At 42.5% G+C, this 18196-nt stretch overlaps 2 protein-coding genes across 8 annotated transcripts in view; one reads left to right on the plus strand and one right to left on the minus strand.

The window, feature by feature from the left end:
- Positions 1–3: 3 nt before the first annotated feature.
- FSAF1 (40S small subunit processome assembly factor 1) lies at positions 4–8049 on the plus strand (the record flags this gene model as incomplete). Its single annotated transcript, XM_083858553.1, has 7 exons — positions 4–64; positions 216–508; positions 2533–2589; positions 3597–3692; positions 4369–4455; positions 5465–5520; positions 6152–8049. 7 exons carry the CDS (start codon positions 4–6, stop codon positions 6279–6281), a joined length of 780 nt encoding a protein of 259 aa, XP_083714679.1. The 3' UTR covers positions 6282–8049.
- A 1546-nt stretch (positions 8050–9595) lies between these two features.
- The window catches only part of TRIM67 (tripartite motif containing 67), a gene marked incomplete at its 5' end in the record, with an annotated part of 39787 nt that continues 31186 nt past the window's right edge, over positions 9596–18196 (minus strand). For 4 of the 7 annotated variants that reach the window (XM_083857280.1, XM_083857279.1, XM_083857277.1 and 1 more), the window contains 2 exons: positions 14344–15560; positions 16485–16647. In XM_083857280.1, the coding sequence (XP_083713406.1) occupies positions 15495–15560; positions 16485–16647 (229 nt within the window). In that variant the 3' untranslated portion in view covers positions 14344–15494. Of the gene's footprint in view, positions 9845–14343; positions 15561–16484; positions 16648–18196 lie in introns of those variants that run through there. The other 3 variants (XR_014589573.1, XM_083857275.1, XM_083857276.1) reach the window with 3 other exon arrangements.

Raw genomic sequence — 18196 nt, forward strand, 5'->3', positions numbered from 1 at the left:
GCCATGGGCCCGCGGGAGCCGCGCCGCCGGCTGGAGGCGGTGCTCGGCGCCCTCTACGACCTGGGTGGGTGCGCGGGGCTGGGCCGGGCGCTGCGCCGGCACCGCGGTCCTCCCCGGGGGCCGGGGAAGGGAGGGGAGGGGGGCCGAGCGTGGATGTGGGCTCTGCGGAGCGGAGCGGCGGCGCGGGGCTGACCCACGGCATGTGCTCGGCGCAGGTGAGGAGCCCGGCGGCGCTCGGGGCGCTGCGGAGGACGGCAAAGCCAGAGCGGCGCGGCCGGCGGCGGAGAAGGAAGAGGAGGAGGAGGAGAGACGGGAGGCGCAGCCGGCGGCGGGCGGGCGGCGCGGGGCCCGAGACTTCTTCGGGGAGCTGCGGGCCGAGCTGAGCGCCGCCGGGCCTGCCCCGGGGCCGCCCCCCGCCGGGCCGCCCGCCGTGGAGGTGGTGGTGTTCCGCGGGGGGAAGAGCAAGGAGCGCCGCGGGCCCTCGGCACACCCCGCCCGCCGAGCGCAGGTACAGCCGGGCCGGAGCGGGGTCCCTGTGACCCCCTGGGGCGGGGAGCTGTGCTGGGTTTGTCCCTCTGGGTGATACAGCCGCTTGGAAGGATGCTCTGGCCATCCGCCTGCTCAGCTCCATGGCATCTCCTCCCGCTCATTTCCAGCGGCACTGCTGGAAACGGGCAGGATGAAGCAGGGGAGAGGGCAGGGGCCATTCTTTCTATTTCAGAAGATCTCTGGATAAGAATCTTGTATTTGAAATAGGCTCCTTTCAGCAAAATAAATTGATTTGCTGATAGGCCTGATGTTACAGCAAGAAGTGAAAGGATTGGAAAGCAAAACCTCTTGGTTACTTCAGTGCCCACGAGTTTTGTGTGCTGCTCTGTTCCTGTCAGTAGCTGTGGATGTGAGATGCCAAAACTGCTTCTCTTCTCTGGCCTCACAGCAGCGCTGGGCCATTGGCAACAGCATTTATGTTGGAGGATCAGTGTTGGGTCGTCAGTGGGGGAAGGCATGGCAGCATTAGAGCTCAGTCCTCTGGTTTGGTTTGTCCTTCCTAAACTTCTCTGCACTACCAAAAACTGTAGCTGAGTTGCTTCAGCTGGGACGTCTGGATAGGCTTGGCTGGCAGCTGAGCAGAGGGGTTGATTGGTCTCCAGATTTTATAGGTGCTTCTGCTTGTTTTCCTTGAGTTGTCTTAATGGCCGTGACATCAGAAACCTGTTCTAAAATAAGCTCTGATGGGCCAACATTTGGCAGTTTTGAATTCAGAGAGACTTGGGGGTTTGATTGCTTGGAGTTGGGAACTTCAGGAGACTCAAGCAATTGTTTGAGTCCATAAACTTTTGTGCTTTTTCCAGCAAAAATTTTCTTAAGATTTTTATAGCTTAAGTTTTTCTACCTGAAAATACTGGCGTTGGGCTTGTTAGCAAAATGCTCTGAAGATAACTGGGTTTATTTGTGGTTGAAGTTGCAATTCTGTATAGAAGCCTTTGCAGAGCTGAGAGGAGTTTGGCTGTGGTGGATACAGAGGGAAGCCCTGGTGTAACCCTTGGGCCTGAACCTGTGAGTCGCTGTGCCCTGAGGTCCTGGAGAGTGAAAAGGAAATGCATGAAACATATTTAGTTCAGCTTGAATGCTTATGTAGTACTCCTGTTTCCCTTGAGTGGATTGTACCCTTGGGAGCAAACGGGGAAGGTGAACAGGGTAATCTCTTGAACAGATGGCAGTTTGCCTGCCTGCTGGGGAATGGGCAGAGCTCAGAGAGGTGGCTCAGCACATCCTCCCTGAAATCAGAAAACAGACAGTCTAAAATAACCCCGGGAGATTTGTAAGTGCTCCACAGTATCCCATGGGGGACACTCCTGTTACAAGCAAGCATGGAACTCCCTCCCTGGGGATTTTGTGCTTCTTTTTCTTTCTAGGATATAGTCTGTTCCCCCCTGGAGAGTCCCCCTCCAGACTGAGAACTGGTGATGAAAAGTCTCTGTGTAAATCGTGGAGTAGAAAAGATGCGGTTTTCACTGAGCTCATTTTGAGCAAGTATTTCTTCAGCCTGTGCTAAGTGGGTTCTGCCACTTGCTGACAGGGCACCCTTTGGAGCTGTTTCTCTGGCATTAGTGAAGCTGGATATGGACACTAATATATGTCCATGCAGTTAGGAATTAAGCTTGCTCTGCATGTTGCCCCAGCTGTGAGTACATGTGCTATTACCACTGCACTGTCTGAAAATAAACCTTAAAATTCATGTCCTGTCCTACATCAGCTGTTTGGTACGGGTTTGGAAATGGAAATATGAGTGATGCATAGCTCACATGTGGCAGTTTTTATTTTACTTACCTGGAAAAATGAAACAGACACTGAAACTGTCTGCTTTAATAGATCCAGGTAATAAAGCTAGAAAAAAATACTGCTGGAAACCTGTGTATTCTTCCATGCAACTGACTTTGCATTTCACTGCTTTTCTGATCAGCATTTAAACTGGTGTTACTTAACATATTAATTTGAAATGTTTTGTTTTGGTTTTTGTTTTGTTTATAGACCCAAACAGTGAATGAAGAGCAAAATGCAGTCAGACAAGAATTTAACTTCGAAAAGGTAAGTCAGTAGGATCAGACTAATGTCACTAGTTTAGTGTAGTTATGTGTATGCGTATACTTGAGAAAGCTACAGTGGGACTGATGGGAAACCCTTCCAGAAATGTCTGTCTCTTGTAGGTAAGGATTTCCTAATGGGTAAATCTGGCTACATGCCACGCCAAAGGAGGAGCAGGCTGGCAGCAGTCAAGTGCTCCATGTGGAGGGAGGTGTGTTACAACTTCGTGGCCCTTCTTTCTGATCTTCCAATGAGAATTTGAGGGGGATGTGTAAAGATGCTCGAATTCCCATAATGTTTAGCATAGTTTTTTCAGGCCTGTGGTGTTAAATCTCTGATGTCTCGTGTGGGAAAGAAAAAAAAATGTATTGGCATCTGTTTTTGAAACAATAAATGGATTTTTCCATTTGTCTTTTTATTCTCATTTGTTCTTACATGAGTGTAACTAGCATTGGCCCCCTTAGCTACTAATTTGTTTACAGATCTGTACAAGTTGTTTTATGTGCCTGATCTCTGCTCAGGGATGTGCTATGATCCAGTGGAATCTCTCACTGGAGATTCTGCATGGAGCTCTGTACTGCTGAGAAGGGTGGGGATTTAATCACTGATTTTAAAAAGATTATGACTTCATTAGTGGCTTTGCCAAGGTTGTGTAATGTTAACTGTACATATATGTGTGTAGTCAAACCACCCTCTGCCCATCCACGTTTCTCAGTGGTTAAGTGCTCACTTTTTATGTTGAGGAATTCCATTCCATGTGTTACTTTATGTGAAAAGAGGAGAATTGAAAATTGTCCTTCTGACAGTCCTCACCATCCAGAGATTAATTGGACAGTGGTTAACTGCTCTGCAGTGGAGCTCTAAACTCAGTTAGTTTTGTTTTATAGCACACTAATTTCTAGTATTAGCCAGGATTTCCTCAGGAGTATGAATTTGTTGCACTCTGCCAGGCATTACTTTACAACAAGTTGGACATTATGAAATGCCTGCAATTTTCTGTAATGTTCTAGGCTCGCCTGGAAGTGCACAAGTTTGGAATCACTGGCTACAAGAAGCAAGAGCAACGTGCTTGGGAACAGGAGCGAGCTATCATGCTGGGAGCCAAGGTAATTATCCCTTGGTTTGTGCTGGAGGTCACAGCTACAGTGCAGAAAAGCAGTAAAGAAGATGAAGGGTTTTGGTACTACTCTTTTAAAACACAAAATGCCCTGACTTTTCTCTCACTTCATTCTTACTCTTACATCATCTGTTCTGTCTTGTCTGTTTTCTGTAGATGATTGGAAAATTAGTATGGTTGTGTTGTCAGGGAAGTAGTATAGATGAAATATGACTGATTGGGCTGAAAAACAGTATTTTGTAATTTTTAAACAGGCCATGCAAAAATAAATAGTTGAAGAGAGGGGCTCACTTTTTAAAACTTCATTCTCACAGTGAGTTAAGATGGAGAAAAGTTTTTAGTTTATCATAACTAGTGTCAAAGAAAAAAATAATGTTTTAGGTGGGTTTTAGGAAGTGGATTGGTTTTCTTTTCTCAGATTATGTGTGTAAAACTTGTAGGACTGATAACAGAACATTATTGTCTCTCTGCTGTCTTCACCAAGAAAGATACAATTTGTGACTACCTGATGTCTTTTAAGTCCATTCCTCTCACCCAAAAAGAAATAAGCATTTTTAATGTTTTGGCATCACCATGTGAAAAATGCTGTCTGTGCAAGTGTGTGAATAATTTTTGAGCCTATTTGAAAATTTAATCAGCAGTATCCCTCCCAATCTTTGTTGCAGCCACCCAAAAGGGCACATGTGAACTACAGGACTTACCAAGAGAAACTGAAAGAGAAAAAAGCAGCGAAGGATGCTGATAAGGAAAAGGTTTGTGTGAAATTTTCGGTATAGAAAGGCCGTGTGTAGGAGCCAGCCCAAGAGCCTGACAGCTAAGGCCTCAGGTGCAGGAGGAGTGCCCAAGCTTGACACCTGCTGCTCCCTGTGGTCTGGGTTCCTGTCTCCCACAGGATTAATCTCGTTGGTAAAAGCTGCTGTGTGCAGTATAAAGGCACAGAGTTAGGCTGGTGGTGTGGTGGGAGGTTCACTGCCTCACCCTTCCAGGCTGATAGACTGATGACACAAATTCAGTAGGGTGGTTTTTTTTTCCATCCTTTCCTCTTAAGAGGAAACAAAGTGGTCTCCAATTAAAGTTTGTTTCATGTTGTCTAATCACAGAGAGCCGGATCTTCAACTGCTTTTTTATCAGAACAATTCATCTAAGATCTTACTCATTATTTAAAGCAAGGGTGGGGTTTCTGTTGCATCCTCCTCTAGCACAGCCCATCTGGCTCTAAGCCTACTCTCTGCCTCCCTATGGAGCCTTCTCATGTAGGTGGGAGCCAGCTGGTGGGGTTGGTAATTGCTCTATCAGCCCATTTCCTGCCACCTTCTTTCCCAGGGACCTACTTCTCCTCCTCTGTCATGTGGGCTCAAAGTGCATTCAGTGCATGACCAGTCACATCTGAGCCCTGTTATTTGAGAGCTGCCCTCAGCTGGGTGACAGGACACACCTGCCTGGTAGCAAGTCCCATCTTCTCACCCTGGGATCTGTCACATGCCCAAGAAGGAACACTCTGCTTTTGCACGTGGCAAGGACAGCACGTTGGTCATGAGTGGGCTGTACTTTCCATCAGGCATTAGGAAGGGCTCTGGGCACTCCTGGCTGTGGCTCCATAATGTGTTGCATCACTTGTTCTCTCAGCAGATCTCCCAGCTTGCTTTAAGTGCCTGCTGCTCTGTGAAGCAAAGGGTACATACTGCATGTAATTTGTGCAGGTGGTTGTTTAACTAACATGCTCTGTTCCTTTTTCATTAAAACATGTGTCTTTAAAAACAGGAACATAAAAGTGATTCTCTTAAGAATAAGAAGAAGCAGAAAGACCAGAAGGAGAGGTGAGGTGTCTTTAACATGGTCTCCTCAGTGTATCTCCCCTATGTAATTGCTCAGCCTTACTCCAGAAATCATGCACATCACAGTGCAACAAAATTCTCCAAGTGCTGAACTCCTTTAAAAATGGTGACACTGCTCTGTCTCTAGCAGTTCCAGAGGCTTCAGTTCCCCATCTTTACTTGAAAGTATGTCAGTTCTGCCCCAGCACATCTTAAGACTGCAGCTGGAGGCCAGAAAGATGAAAATCCTGTGTGCAGACGTATGAGACACAACTTGCTCAGAGCATTTGCCATAAAAAATAATTTCTGCAAAGCACAGGCTACAGTATACAGAGGCTTGAAAGTGAGCTGACATTTCCTAATCCTAGCGCAGCAGGTTCCCTCTGTACTCTATCTTCTTTCTCTATCCAAAAACTTTTGTGTTTCTAAACATTTAAAAATGTAAATCGTGTTTTAATGTGCTCCAAATTTTGCACGTCTCTGAAGGAAAAATGTTCTGAAGTCTTTACGTGCTATGGTTTGATATTCTGTAATACCAAACTTTGCATAAATAGGTGTCTTTTTCACCATATTAAGTGTTTACTTGTGTTTCTGCTGTTTCCTTTAGTTATTATTTTTCTTCTCCCTATTTCAGGAAGGCCAAAAGGAAGAAATCAGTGCCTAGCATCTGGCCTGCAGGACAAGTTGGAAAATTCAAAAATGGGACCTTGATTTTGCAAAGCCGTGACATAAAGAAAATTAAATCATCTAAAGTCAGCAAATGAACTTCATGATACAGAATGAAATGGACAATATGCATAAGAAGAATTCACACTGCTACCAACGCAGACTTCTGGGGCCTTTTGCCTATCTATCATATCCTAATTTTTTAATCTTTTCTGTTATTGCAGGATTTTTCTGTATCATTCTACCTTGGGATGAATATTAGAATTTACCATTTTATAAATAAAAATTAGAGTTCTTATTAAGAAGGTTATACAGGCTATTTTTATTAGTCAATATGTGCTAAAGGAAACATTTTATTTTTGTAGAATCACCTTATTGGCTGTAATACTAATTTAATCCATACATTAATGAATTAATAGATATATATTTTTACTTTCATATGGAACTATGAAAAAACCAATATCTTATTCACTCTAAACCAGAAATAGGTGTTATCCAAACATTTATTTGACATAAATCTGTTCCTGTATCCTTATGGATTATTAGTGGATAGTGGAACTGCACAGTAATTTTTCTGTCCAGCAAAACCTCTTAATGTTTCAAAATTACCTGCTTTGGAATGAAAGTAATATTTTTCTGAAGTTTTGTCCCAGACAAGCATTACACATTCATCTTTTATATCTCTGTAGAGATCTCCAAATGAGCACTTAGGAATAGTGGTTTGGTGGCTTGGTTGGTTGGTTTTTAAAAACAAAGCCATGTAAGACTGAACCAAATGAGCATGGATACTCGATAGCTACTAGTTGTTCTGGTTACTGGAACTCATGCTTGCTTTAATTCTAGGCCTCTTAAGGTTTTTTTAATGAAATCTTTACCAAAACTGGTGCTATTTAGATTTCGGCAGTCTGATGTTTCTGGAACAACACTGATTGTCTTCTGTAGCTAAATATTTTATTTTGTTGCTTTTAAGGTCCATCCATTACAAATGGCAATTGTTAGTAACACTTCCAAGATGGAAAGTTCAGTATTTATGAGGAGACAAAGATAACTTAAATTACAGAATTTGTTCTCTTTTTTAAAGAAGATGTGGAGCTTGTTGGAACAGTTCTGGCAGTGAAGGATGGAAAACAGGAAGGAAAACAGCACTTACTGCAGAAACCTGTAGGTGTACTGGTACCCCCGTGAGCTGGGAACCTGAGCAAGGTGATCCCTGACCCCGAGGTCTGTGTCAGCTTGCAGCAGGTAAATAGAACAGCACATCAGAGGCTGCACCCTAAATCCCAAGATGGGAAAGTGTTCTGGGATAGGGAAAGACACATCATGGGCAGGGATGCTTCTTGGCACACTACTTACCCCACACCTTCCATCTTACTTGCAGGTCCTGGAGAAGGGCTCTGCCAGCACAGAGAGGAGCAAGAGGAGGGAGAGGGCTTGGAGGGATCAAGTGCCAGATAAAAAGCAGAAGGGAGTGTTTCTGGAGTCATGTAGGAAGAGAAAGGGGTGTGCTGAGTTTGGTTGCTAAATGCTGTTATCACATTTCATAGTTGCATAATTTGATTTCTTACTCAGTTTTGGTTGCAGATTCAAACTGGAATTAAGATTCCTGTCTGGTTACAGACTTAATGACTTATTTGACATTAGAGAAATGTCAAATCACAACGGCATGCGAAGGTGTAACCACTAAGAAGAATTTAGTACAGAGCATCAAGACTTGTTGAGGCAACAGATGGGCTTTGGATGTCGTAGGATAACCTGTATTTTGTAATTCGTGGTTAATCCTTGATCTTAGTTTCTACTGCTCACTTCTTGATAAAATTTTGTTCAGTTCGCTTTGTGTATTATGTGGGACTTTATGTTTTCCATCAGCTTTGGTAAGTTAAAATGCTTGCTTTCCACCTCCACAGCTCCCAAACTTGATCAGAATGGAATGTAATTTTTGCAGTCAAGCTTGTAAGTCCTATAAGAAGTTGAAAAAAATTAGTTCTTAACTAAAAAGTTGAAAACTGAAATGCCAAGTTGGCAGTGGAACATGAGAATTTTTGGGGAAAGGAAACAAAAAGTTTATTTAAAGTTTTGCATTTTCACACTTGTTTAATGTGTGTATGCATTATGAAAGGCTTCTATTTCATGGAGATAGGTTTGCTTTTTCATATCACGTCTCCAAGGTGTTTTGAGCTGGGCATGCTACATTCTTTTGGAATGCTGTGCTCAGGTAAACATGGTACTTTCAGTCCTGTTTTGTTACTAGATTCATCAACAACACTGGCAAACAAGACTGTTGTGAGCCTGTTGCACCTAGTGTTTCTCTGGGCTGGCGAGTGCTGGTGATGAATAGAGTATGCAAGTGTACCAACAGCAAGCTGTGTTGGTTTTGGAGCATGTGCTGATAAATGAAAGCCAGTTTTGACTTTATAACATGGATTATGGAAAGAGGAAAGTATCTCCTCTTCTAAGAGGGCACATCTTATTTTGTCACTCTGTCTGCAGTTGCATAGAGGAATGAGATATAAAGGAACAACTTAAGGATTTCTCAACTTCTGTTTTTCTCATGCCTTTTCCTATGGCAGTTATCTTTATTCCCTGTTTCCCTATGTGTTAAGCCACACGTGATTATCTTTTTTCCCAGTCAAACCCTTTGCCATGAAGGAGTTGATGACAAGTTGTGTTTTTTGAAGGAGGAAAAAAGAAAGGCTGTGATTGATGGTGTCTCTACACTGTCGTCTGTACTTTCTCCTGATTATTTTGGCTGGGTTCCTGTTTCTTACCCTGGCGCTGCTGTTGCTGTGTCAGAATGTTTTATTCTGCCTTACTGACAGACATCTGTGGCGGTTGTGTAGCTTTGTGAGTGCCTTTTCACAAGCACTGTTGAGTCCCTCACAGGCCATGTTCTTGGTAGAGGTGTGCAGCTCCAAGAATATTGGTCATTTCAAACCATCTCACAAAGTCTGTGTCTTCCCTGCCCTGACAAGCTTTCTGCCCAGACTTTTACACTTACCCAAAGGCCTTAACAATGAGAATCTACTGATGCTATGGTTCTTTCCAGCCTCTGCTTATTCCAGTGTTAGAAACTTCTGGAGACCAGGTGATTTCCCAAAGTGTCTGAGGTGGGTCACAGCTATCCCACATGTTCTATAACCAACATAAGCCAGAGGTAGAAGAGTGGTGCTGAGAAAGAGAGGTGTTTCATGCCACTGAACTGGGATATGTCTGAAGGTGAGGCACAAGTGGTAGCTCTGAGGAAGGACCTTCTTGGCTTTCTCCATTTCCTGGGTTATTCTTGACTGTGGTAACAAAGAGTATCAACAGTAGGAGATAGGCATGCAAACCAATGCTTCATCTGCATGATGGCATATTATTTTTTAATCATAATTTGTAATAATAAATAGGGTACTGCTGGATTTGTTGGCAATGTTATAAGAATTTATTTAGAAACTGTAAAACAGCATAAACTTATATGTCAGGTTTTCCAAAAGGGTAATAATAGTAATAATACACAAAGTTTTAGTTGGACCAAAAGACAAAAAGCAGTTTGTTTCTAATTCAAAAAATACAAACGTTTGCTACAGGTACAAAATTATAAAAAGTTTGTATTTTCCTCTTGATCTGGTGACAGACACATATAGCAGAGATGTATATTTCACCAGCTCCAAATTCATATAAGCTATGGGAAATGACAGTAAGGAAAAAAAAATGTAGTTAAGAAAACATAGAAACAACTTCTTGTCTTTCATTTAACCAGAATTGAACTCCATTTTCTCATTCCTTTGCAGTTTTTTAGTTGCCAACATTTAAATTAGTGTTACTCATGCTTCATATAACAATCAGAAATAACAGCAGGTTTACCTCATGCATTTATTTTTAATATTCATCACATAATGTCTTCTCACCATGCTACCTAGAAAGGTTAGTGTTTTTATTGACAACATTTAAGGGAGGTGGAGGATGAAGGAATGCAATCAGGATCCAGGAATATTTCTATCTACTGCTTCACAAGAAAATGTTAGAAATTCTCCAATTAGCATAAAAATAATTTTAATTAATTCTGCTTGGAACTGTTTGCAATAACAAATGTAACAAAAAGGTCATTTAACAGAAGGGGAAGATGCTGCTGAGTGCCTCTGTCAGTGAAACACACGTCTGTCTCCTGTATTGTGCAAAAATGCAGGAGCCCCACCCATCTAGTCTCTGAGGTTTGCATATGGGCTTCTGCACCTGAGAAGACCAAGTGTGTCTTATCAATGGTGGATTTGTGCTTCAAGCTGCTGCTCCACTTGGCTCTGTGTGTGCAGCATTCAGTAGAGCTGGGCAGAGGAACCACCAGAAATGTTGTCAGTAAAAACTAGAAGCAGCTTGTTTTTCTTAAAAATAAATAAATAAATAAAAGGACTCTCCATCTTTGCCTGGCAATTTTCAGTGACAAGTGGCCTTTACATTTGCAATGTGGTTGATTTGTAACTGTAATCTCCCTTCCAAAGCTGATCTAGCAAAGATGCTTGGTGTTTTTATATTATCGTGCCTAGTTCAAAACTGATTTCTTGATTTTGCTGTACAAGCAGAATGCTGCAAAGCTGGTAAGGCCTGAGATAAGGTCCTACAAAGGTCTAACAACTCTCCTTCTTCATCTTTCTGTTTGTGACCAAAGGACATACTAGATGGCACCAGAAAGCTGCTGTTCCCAGGTTGTGGAATTTTGCATCCCTTCTCACAGGGATGGGTGATCTGAACTATGGTCCAGAAATGCACTACCTCTTGCTGGCAGTTGCAAACACAGTGTTTTTCATACAGTGGTGGTGGCAGCTTAGTCTTAACCTCATCTCTTACCTTCATATTATCATGTAAGAAAGAAAGAAAAAACACCACTGCATCTCACATTTCTTCTTGCTCTAGAACAACTGGGAAACCAGAATATGGGGTGCTCTCTGCCATCTTTACTATCTATGCTTTGAGGAAAAAAAAAAAAAAAAAAAAAGAAAAAACAGCTTACACAGCACTACCACAGAACTCTATCACCAGCCAAGAACAAACTACAGCAATACACTATCATGGTGTTATTTACAACATGATGGAATGTTATGCATATAATAAATTACATTTAATACTTTTTCTCTAAACTCTGATAAATGTAAGCTCATACATATTTTATTTATTTTGTTCAGTCCAATATATTCTCCTCTATGTATCTTAAGTGCATAGGCAAGTATAGGAGGTGACAGTGCTGTTTGCCTATCTATGTTTTTAGAAGCCAAATTGCTTTCCAAATTTGTAATACATCACAGTATGCTACTGTCCTCACTGAGATTTATTTTATAGCACATACCTTTCCACAGCAGAAGGAGCAAGGGATTGTCAGCTACGTGTGTGCTTCTATTGACATTAAGTCTTACTAAGAAGTCTTGTGAGCTCTTTTCAAGTTGATGAGGGAAAAGAAGGAAGTGGAATTTGTATGACATTGGATGCCTTGGGAAGTCTGACAGTGCTCCTGAACTTAACAGGAATGTGCAGAGGAAAGAGCCAGGAAGAAGGTTTACAAAAGGCTAAGGTTGGTGCTCCCAGGGGTAGGTGAAAACTGAGAGTTGCTCTGCAGGACAGAAAGTTCAACTGCTGTATTTATTTTGCAGCTGTTCAGAGGTTCCATAATGGTGTATGCAGAAGTCAAACTTTGTTTTGTTAATAAGGGGAGGGCCTGCTTGTGTTTCGGTGTTTTTTTTTTTTTTTTTAAGGTTAAGTCAATTTAAAGCTACCTTGTGTGGGCTCTGTACCATAGCAGATGGGATTTATGCCAGTGCAAAAGGCTTTGTTGCTCTCCTGCTTATAAGAAGCAACCTGGCCTCTGGGAGCTGATGAGTTCCATGACAGGCAGCTTTGTGTGGGCCCAGGCACCAGAGGAGCTTGGAGCCCCAGAGAGCTGCAGAAATACCCTGAGGGAACAAAAGGAAGAAGAGCACACAAAGTGGTCCCCTTGGGTATCTCTACCACTCTTGTGCTCTCTGGGTTCTCCTTGGACAGTCAGCAGCACAGTTTCTGCTGGGACTAAAGGCTGACTCCCTCCTAAAGAAAGGATTTGGAGGAAACAAAAACTGGCATAAGAGGTACTATAGATGACGAACACATGAACTGCTGGGTTTATAATGAGATGGACCTTGGGGAAGTTGCCTGCAGAGATGGAAACTACCTCCAGCCTGAGCAGAGCAGTGGGAGTGCCCCACCTAACGCTGTTCTGCAAAGGGAAAATTCTGCTCTGCTTTGTGTTCAGATGGCCCCTGCATGCTCTACGTAAATATTAATGTGTGGAGTTGTTAGTTTCCTAGAGCAATTTTAACTACTTAAGCATTATTTCTGTTAATCAAAGTATGAAAATGTATCCAGCTGAAGTCACAAGAGTGCAGTCTATGAGGATAACTGGTTTATTGCTACAGGCCATGCCAAGTGCAAGTCCTTGATTGCATACACAACCAACACATGCAAACACTTTGTTTACTTTTTGACCTAGGGTAAAGTAGTCTTACTAATGCAGGTAGCCTACTTCTAACTGTATTCCTTCTAACTTATTTGCATTTCTGCTAGGTTAAAAGGAGGCTATAATTCTAGCTACCCTACATTTGTGAATGCTAGAATTTGTAGAGGGCAAAAACTGAGCTTCTCTACTCACTGTTCCTATCTACTGTCCATACACTCAGTAGAAATTAACAACATGTCACTCAATGTGCTCTCCCCAAGATACAATACACCAGGAACTGACACCAAAGCAACTATGAAAACAAAAACTGAGTACTGCAAACACTTCTAAAACCCATTCAGAATTAATTTTAAACATCTCGCAATGGTTGAAGATTGGAAAGATGTAAATTCATTTGAGTTTCCTTTACAAAAGTTGGGATGAAAAACAAAGGTTCTGTCCCTAAACAAACAATGCCCTGTCTTTTTTAATACAAGTGAAAGTGGAGTGCCTTCCATATTAAAATTATCACAGGATGTTTCCCAATATAAAAACTATGTGCAATTTATATACAATATTCCCATACACTACTCTGACTGGCAATACTCAAAGCCAATGCTATGATTACAACTGTTAGATTCATAGAAGAGCACACTCAAGAGGAAATTTGGGGTCTGGTAGCGTTCTAGCTGAGGTAGGTTAAAACAGACCTGCTAATTAGAAAATCTTGCATGAGTTCTATGGTATTGAATGAAACTGAAGATTAGAACACAGTTGGTCTCTGATATTCTTTACAAAACCAAGATAAGCATAGCACAGTTGTTCCATTGTCTACAAGTTTACTAATACAATCCGTTCCAGACTTTAAAGGAAGTACTGATGCTTCCTCACTTAAAAGCATATGTTATTTATTTTCCATCGTTGGTTTTATTTCCTACTTCAGTCTTGACGTTGCTGAAGGTGAGCTGCTGTTCTGCAGGAGAGGTGGGCTACAGGATGCTTGGTTGTTACAGGCAGCTGGATGCCAGGCTGCTTTGTGTCTGTGCAATAGCCCAGTACTGTTCTGGGCTGCTTTTCCCTTCCAATGGCTGGGAAATGGGATGACCCATGGGAGGATTCTGGCTGCTTTGCCACAGAGAAGCCTTGCCATCACTCAGCACTGCCTGAGTGATGTGCTCCAGACAGAGACCAGAAGTGAGCCTGGAACAGAATGTCTGGGGGCTGGCAGGCTGCCTGAAGGCACACCTGGGCTGTTTGTCTGTGGCTGTGCTTTAATGCAAAGCAGTAAGCTGGATTTTGGTTAGAACATTTGTTTTCAGGTTTAATAATTACATGCCTGATAACAATATGTGTGTGCGTATATGTATGCTTGAAGAGGAAAGTTTGTATAAGCAGCAGGATTTAAAGAAAGGAAATAGTACGTTGATAGTATTTGAGAGTTTATGCTTTTCTTGTTTGATAGCACCACACTTCTATAAGGTTAGAGTGACAAGAGTCCAAGATGTCATGGGCTCACCAAGTCTGCTGCATCTCGACCTCACGCAACGCCACTCTACACACACACACTTGCATATGTTAACTGGGTTCAGAGGAAACAAAGCACACAGGCAAAACAATGTTTGGTTTTCTGACAACTGCATGCAGGTTACAGTGCCACGGCTGTGAGAAAAGATCACTGTCAGTCAGACCTCAGTTGTCATGGGCAGCACCTGAAATGGCTGCTCAATTTCGTGGGAGACGCCAGGCACAGGTAAAGTCTTGCAAAAGATTTATGTCCCAATCCAGAAAAATTCTTAGGGACAGGTTTTGCATTACTGCTATTAATCTCTTTCAAGTGTTTCATTAGGATCAAGACTTTGATTAGCTCACAGTAATTTAATAGAAAATTAAGGCTTCAGATCTCAAAGCTACATTGGAACTACAGCTGCACAGGTTTTATCAGGATCAAGGCTGTAAAGCAGCATTTCTCAATGTGGGAGACTTTGCATGTGCCATGTTTAAATAAATCTCTCATCATTTCAGTTCAAAGGAATCTCCCATGCACTGTTTTTCAAGAGCTGTGCTGATAACCACAATCAGATTTTCTGTAAGTGTCTCTGCAGTCATGCCTAAATAACAAACACTATAATGCATCAAGGATGTTTTTCTTTCAACTTTCTGTATCTGAATTCTGCATGTATCATGGTGTTAGCTAAAATGAGCCCAGCTATTTCATGGCAGCATTTGGGAACCAATCTTGTTCTCATTGCAGATAATAAACTCTGCCATTGAATTCTAAGGGGACATTATCCTATAGCTTACTGCAGTCTAGAGCCAGAAGGAACAATTCATGGTCATTTGAGCCTCAGAATGTAATTGACAACCAGGAATTCTTAAGCATATAACCTCTGCTTCAGCTGTCAAAACATATGCTTTCTTTATTTAAGGACTTCAGGTGGTGAGGGAATCCAGTTCATCTACTGGTAAACTGCTCCAACATCCATTGTCCTTCAGTCTCACCCATTTTTTTCCAGCATGCCTAATATTTAAGCACAAATCCAGCCATGAGAGAGAAAATACACTCATTTAACCTTTTGTTTTACAGATGTATTTCTGTGTGTGTGTGTGCACATGAGTGTACATATGTGTGCAGTGCAGGGTAGATATGTTCAGGTACCCATCTGCAGTCGAGTGCCAGTCCAGTGGATGTGCTTGCTATGGCTGTTAAACTGAAAATGGAGTGGCCTAGCTCTAACCAGCTGATTACTCGGTGAGCAGCATGCTGCACAGTGTTTTAAGTCAGGGAAGAGAATGCTTTTTTACTGACTTACTGAAAAGTGCCAAAACACACTGAGAAGGCTTACAGAATCCAGCACAGTGTCAGACAGGGTCTTCATTAGTTGTTGGGCAACTTGGGCTGTTTTACAGATTGTGGCACCTCCAGTCCTGTGTGCAGGGTCACCTGCGCAAAGAAGAAATAACATTAGATTCAAAACTAGAGACATCCTCAGCAAAAGCCTTTGTGAAGGCAAAGTGCAGGTAAATGACATGGAAAGGGCTGTGGGACTGCAGGTCCAAGTTTAAATCAAGACTATTAATGGAGATGATATCTAGTCTTTGAAACAAACAAGTCTCCTTCCCCCTTCCCTCCCGAACACTTTGGGACAGAGAAGCCAGGTGTCTTTTCCCAAATCTAGCCACCAGCTGTAGGTATCCAGAAGTGCTGCTTGCTAAGGTACAGGGTGGATGGGATCTCTGCTTGAGGGACCCCAAGTGCTTCAGGACAGAGGCCATGCAGTGGAGCCCATGTACGTGATGAGTGTTCCACCCTGCTGTCTTGGTCCTGCCTGACCTAAGCTGACCTCCTTCAGTCCTCAGGCTCCTGGGTATTTCCACAGTTTCTCTCTTATACCACACCCAATTTCTAGCCATAAGCAGTGGTCTTGAAGTAAAAATGCTTTCTATTTAAATACAGTTTCTCAAAGAGTAAAACCTCTTATATACAGAGCACAAGAATGATGTGCTGACTGGGTCTTCTCTGTTGTGCTAATTCTCTGACCTGTGTTGCCTTTGCTCTCCTTACCACTGTTCTGCTCATACTTCAGTCATTTGCCAATGCTAATTATCTCCAAACATGAGATCTAGGAGGAATTAAGATGGTTTTTAGTCAAACTGGCAGGGGAGAACTTTAGAGACATTGCTTTCCAAGTAGAGCATTACTCTTCCCATTGGTCAGGCAAGGCAGAAATCAAATGTAGTCCAAAAAGTGTGAGTAGCCTAGATGTAAGCCTGAAAAGGAAAGAACCCCTATCTGTACTGACTACCTACAGATGATGCTATCATCCTTTAGCTGGAAAGGGCAAGTGGGGCTGGTCTGCAGAGTTACCTGGACGTTTCGATTGAGGCTCAGTGCAGGCATGAAGACGCCCTCAATGTTTTCAAACGCTGGAGGCCCCTGCTGCTGCCCATTTATGTAAAAGGTCAGGTTGTGCTTGTTCAGGTCCAGGAGAACACCAACGGTGGCACCTTTAGAAACTCCTCCTTCAGTCCTAAAGTACAAAGGGCACATTCTTGGTGAAGGCAGAGGGCCACACTGTGCTGCTCTCTCTAGGACAAGCCAGCCTTATACTAAGCCAAGGGAGTGTGGAGCAGTACCGGGAAATAAATTATTATCCCTGAGGCATCTGATGATAACTGATCTACACCTTTATCTGAAGCACGTGTACCACATCCATGGGAGTTTAATGAGGGGATCCTAAAGAGAAATTAAATCCACCTCTCCTGCAACTGCATTTTAAGAGGAGAAAATGGGGTCCAGAGCTAACAGGTCCCCTCAGCTAATGACAAACTGGGAGGTGAGCCAGCGGAGTCCTGGAGACATGGCACCTCTGAGTATCCCAGTTACAGTGAAGTGATGCATGGCAGGAAATGAAAAAGCAGGAAGCTGTTTTGCTAGGTGTTCATTTCTAATCAGTATGCCAGCTGACAGCTCAGGAGAAAGACTTCCAGTTCAAATACTCACCTTGGCATGCTCTAAGGGAACCCAGATTTCCAGAGCCCAGGGAGCCAGCACAGCTACAACAGAGTGTTTTTTGGGAGGAAGGGAAGTTGGGACCGGTTAGTCCTAAGATTCTAGTTGAAAAGGTGCTCAGCTATAGGACTGGGAGCTGTCTCAAGGATGCAGGCACAGTTATTAATACCAGTGATAATTGGTTGTGTCAGGAGCAGCTGCTGAGAGCTACTGTAGTGTCAGGGCTTGCCAGGACAGACTCAGCCAGCCATTACACGCTTGAGCGATTTGACATTAATGCACTTTGACATGGGGGTTAGTCAAACTCAGTATTACTTTGGAGAACACTGAGCAAAAATATCTACTAGATATGCAGATTGGCCACAGGCGCTGCTATTTTGCTGATATCATGGGGCTCTGTAATGGATTTACAGCCTGACACAATTTGTTCAGGGTAAATCAGATTTCAAATAATTTGCAGTAGGAAAGGAAGCAGCTGTCTTTTGGCCCATGCACTGGCCTCAGGCACACAACGTTCACAAGATTAATGTCATTTTATCATAAAATTTATCACAATAGGTAGACAAAACATTAAAAAAAAAGGGGGGTGGGGATAGAAATATGATTAGGAAGAATATAGTGAAGGATAAGAAATTTTCCTCTTGTCCACTAGGTGTCACAAACTGTTTTCCTTTAGACAAAAAATGTGGCACGTGGCACTTCATCTGAAGGTAGATTACAGAAAACTGTTCTGACTTCTCAATTTAAAGCTCTTCAAACAATAATAGTAGAGCTAAGAAGCATGGATTGACTCTCAGAGGTGTTAGATGTGAAAATTCACTGTTCTCAGATTCCTTTGATTTGATTTCTGGTCCTATAAGCATTAATAGGTTTCTCTCTGAGCTTTTCTCCAAAACCACAAAATAAATTATTTGCCATCAAAACTTAAGATGTTGACCTAGCCTGAATATGTCACTATATAGACTGCTTTTATTAAAATCCCTCAATCATAAAACTCACTATGAGATTGTGGGAAGCAATAGTACTATAATTTGGAGCTATTTACAAGTAGATTACTTTTTTCCCCT

This window comes from Zosterops lateralis (assembly GCF_965231275.1).
Source record: "Zosterops lateralis genome assembly, chromosome: 3".
In the NCBI taxonomy this organism is placed as follows: Eukaryota; Metazoa; Chordata; class Aves; order Passeriformes; family Zosteropidae; genus Zosterops; species Zosterops lateralis.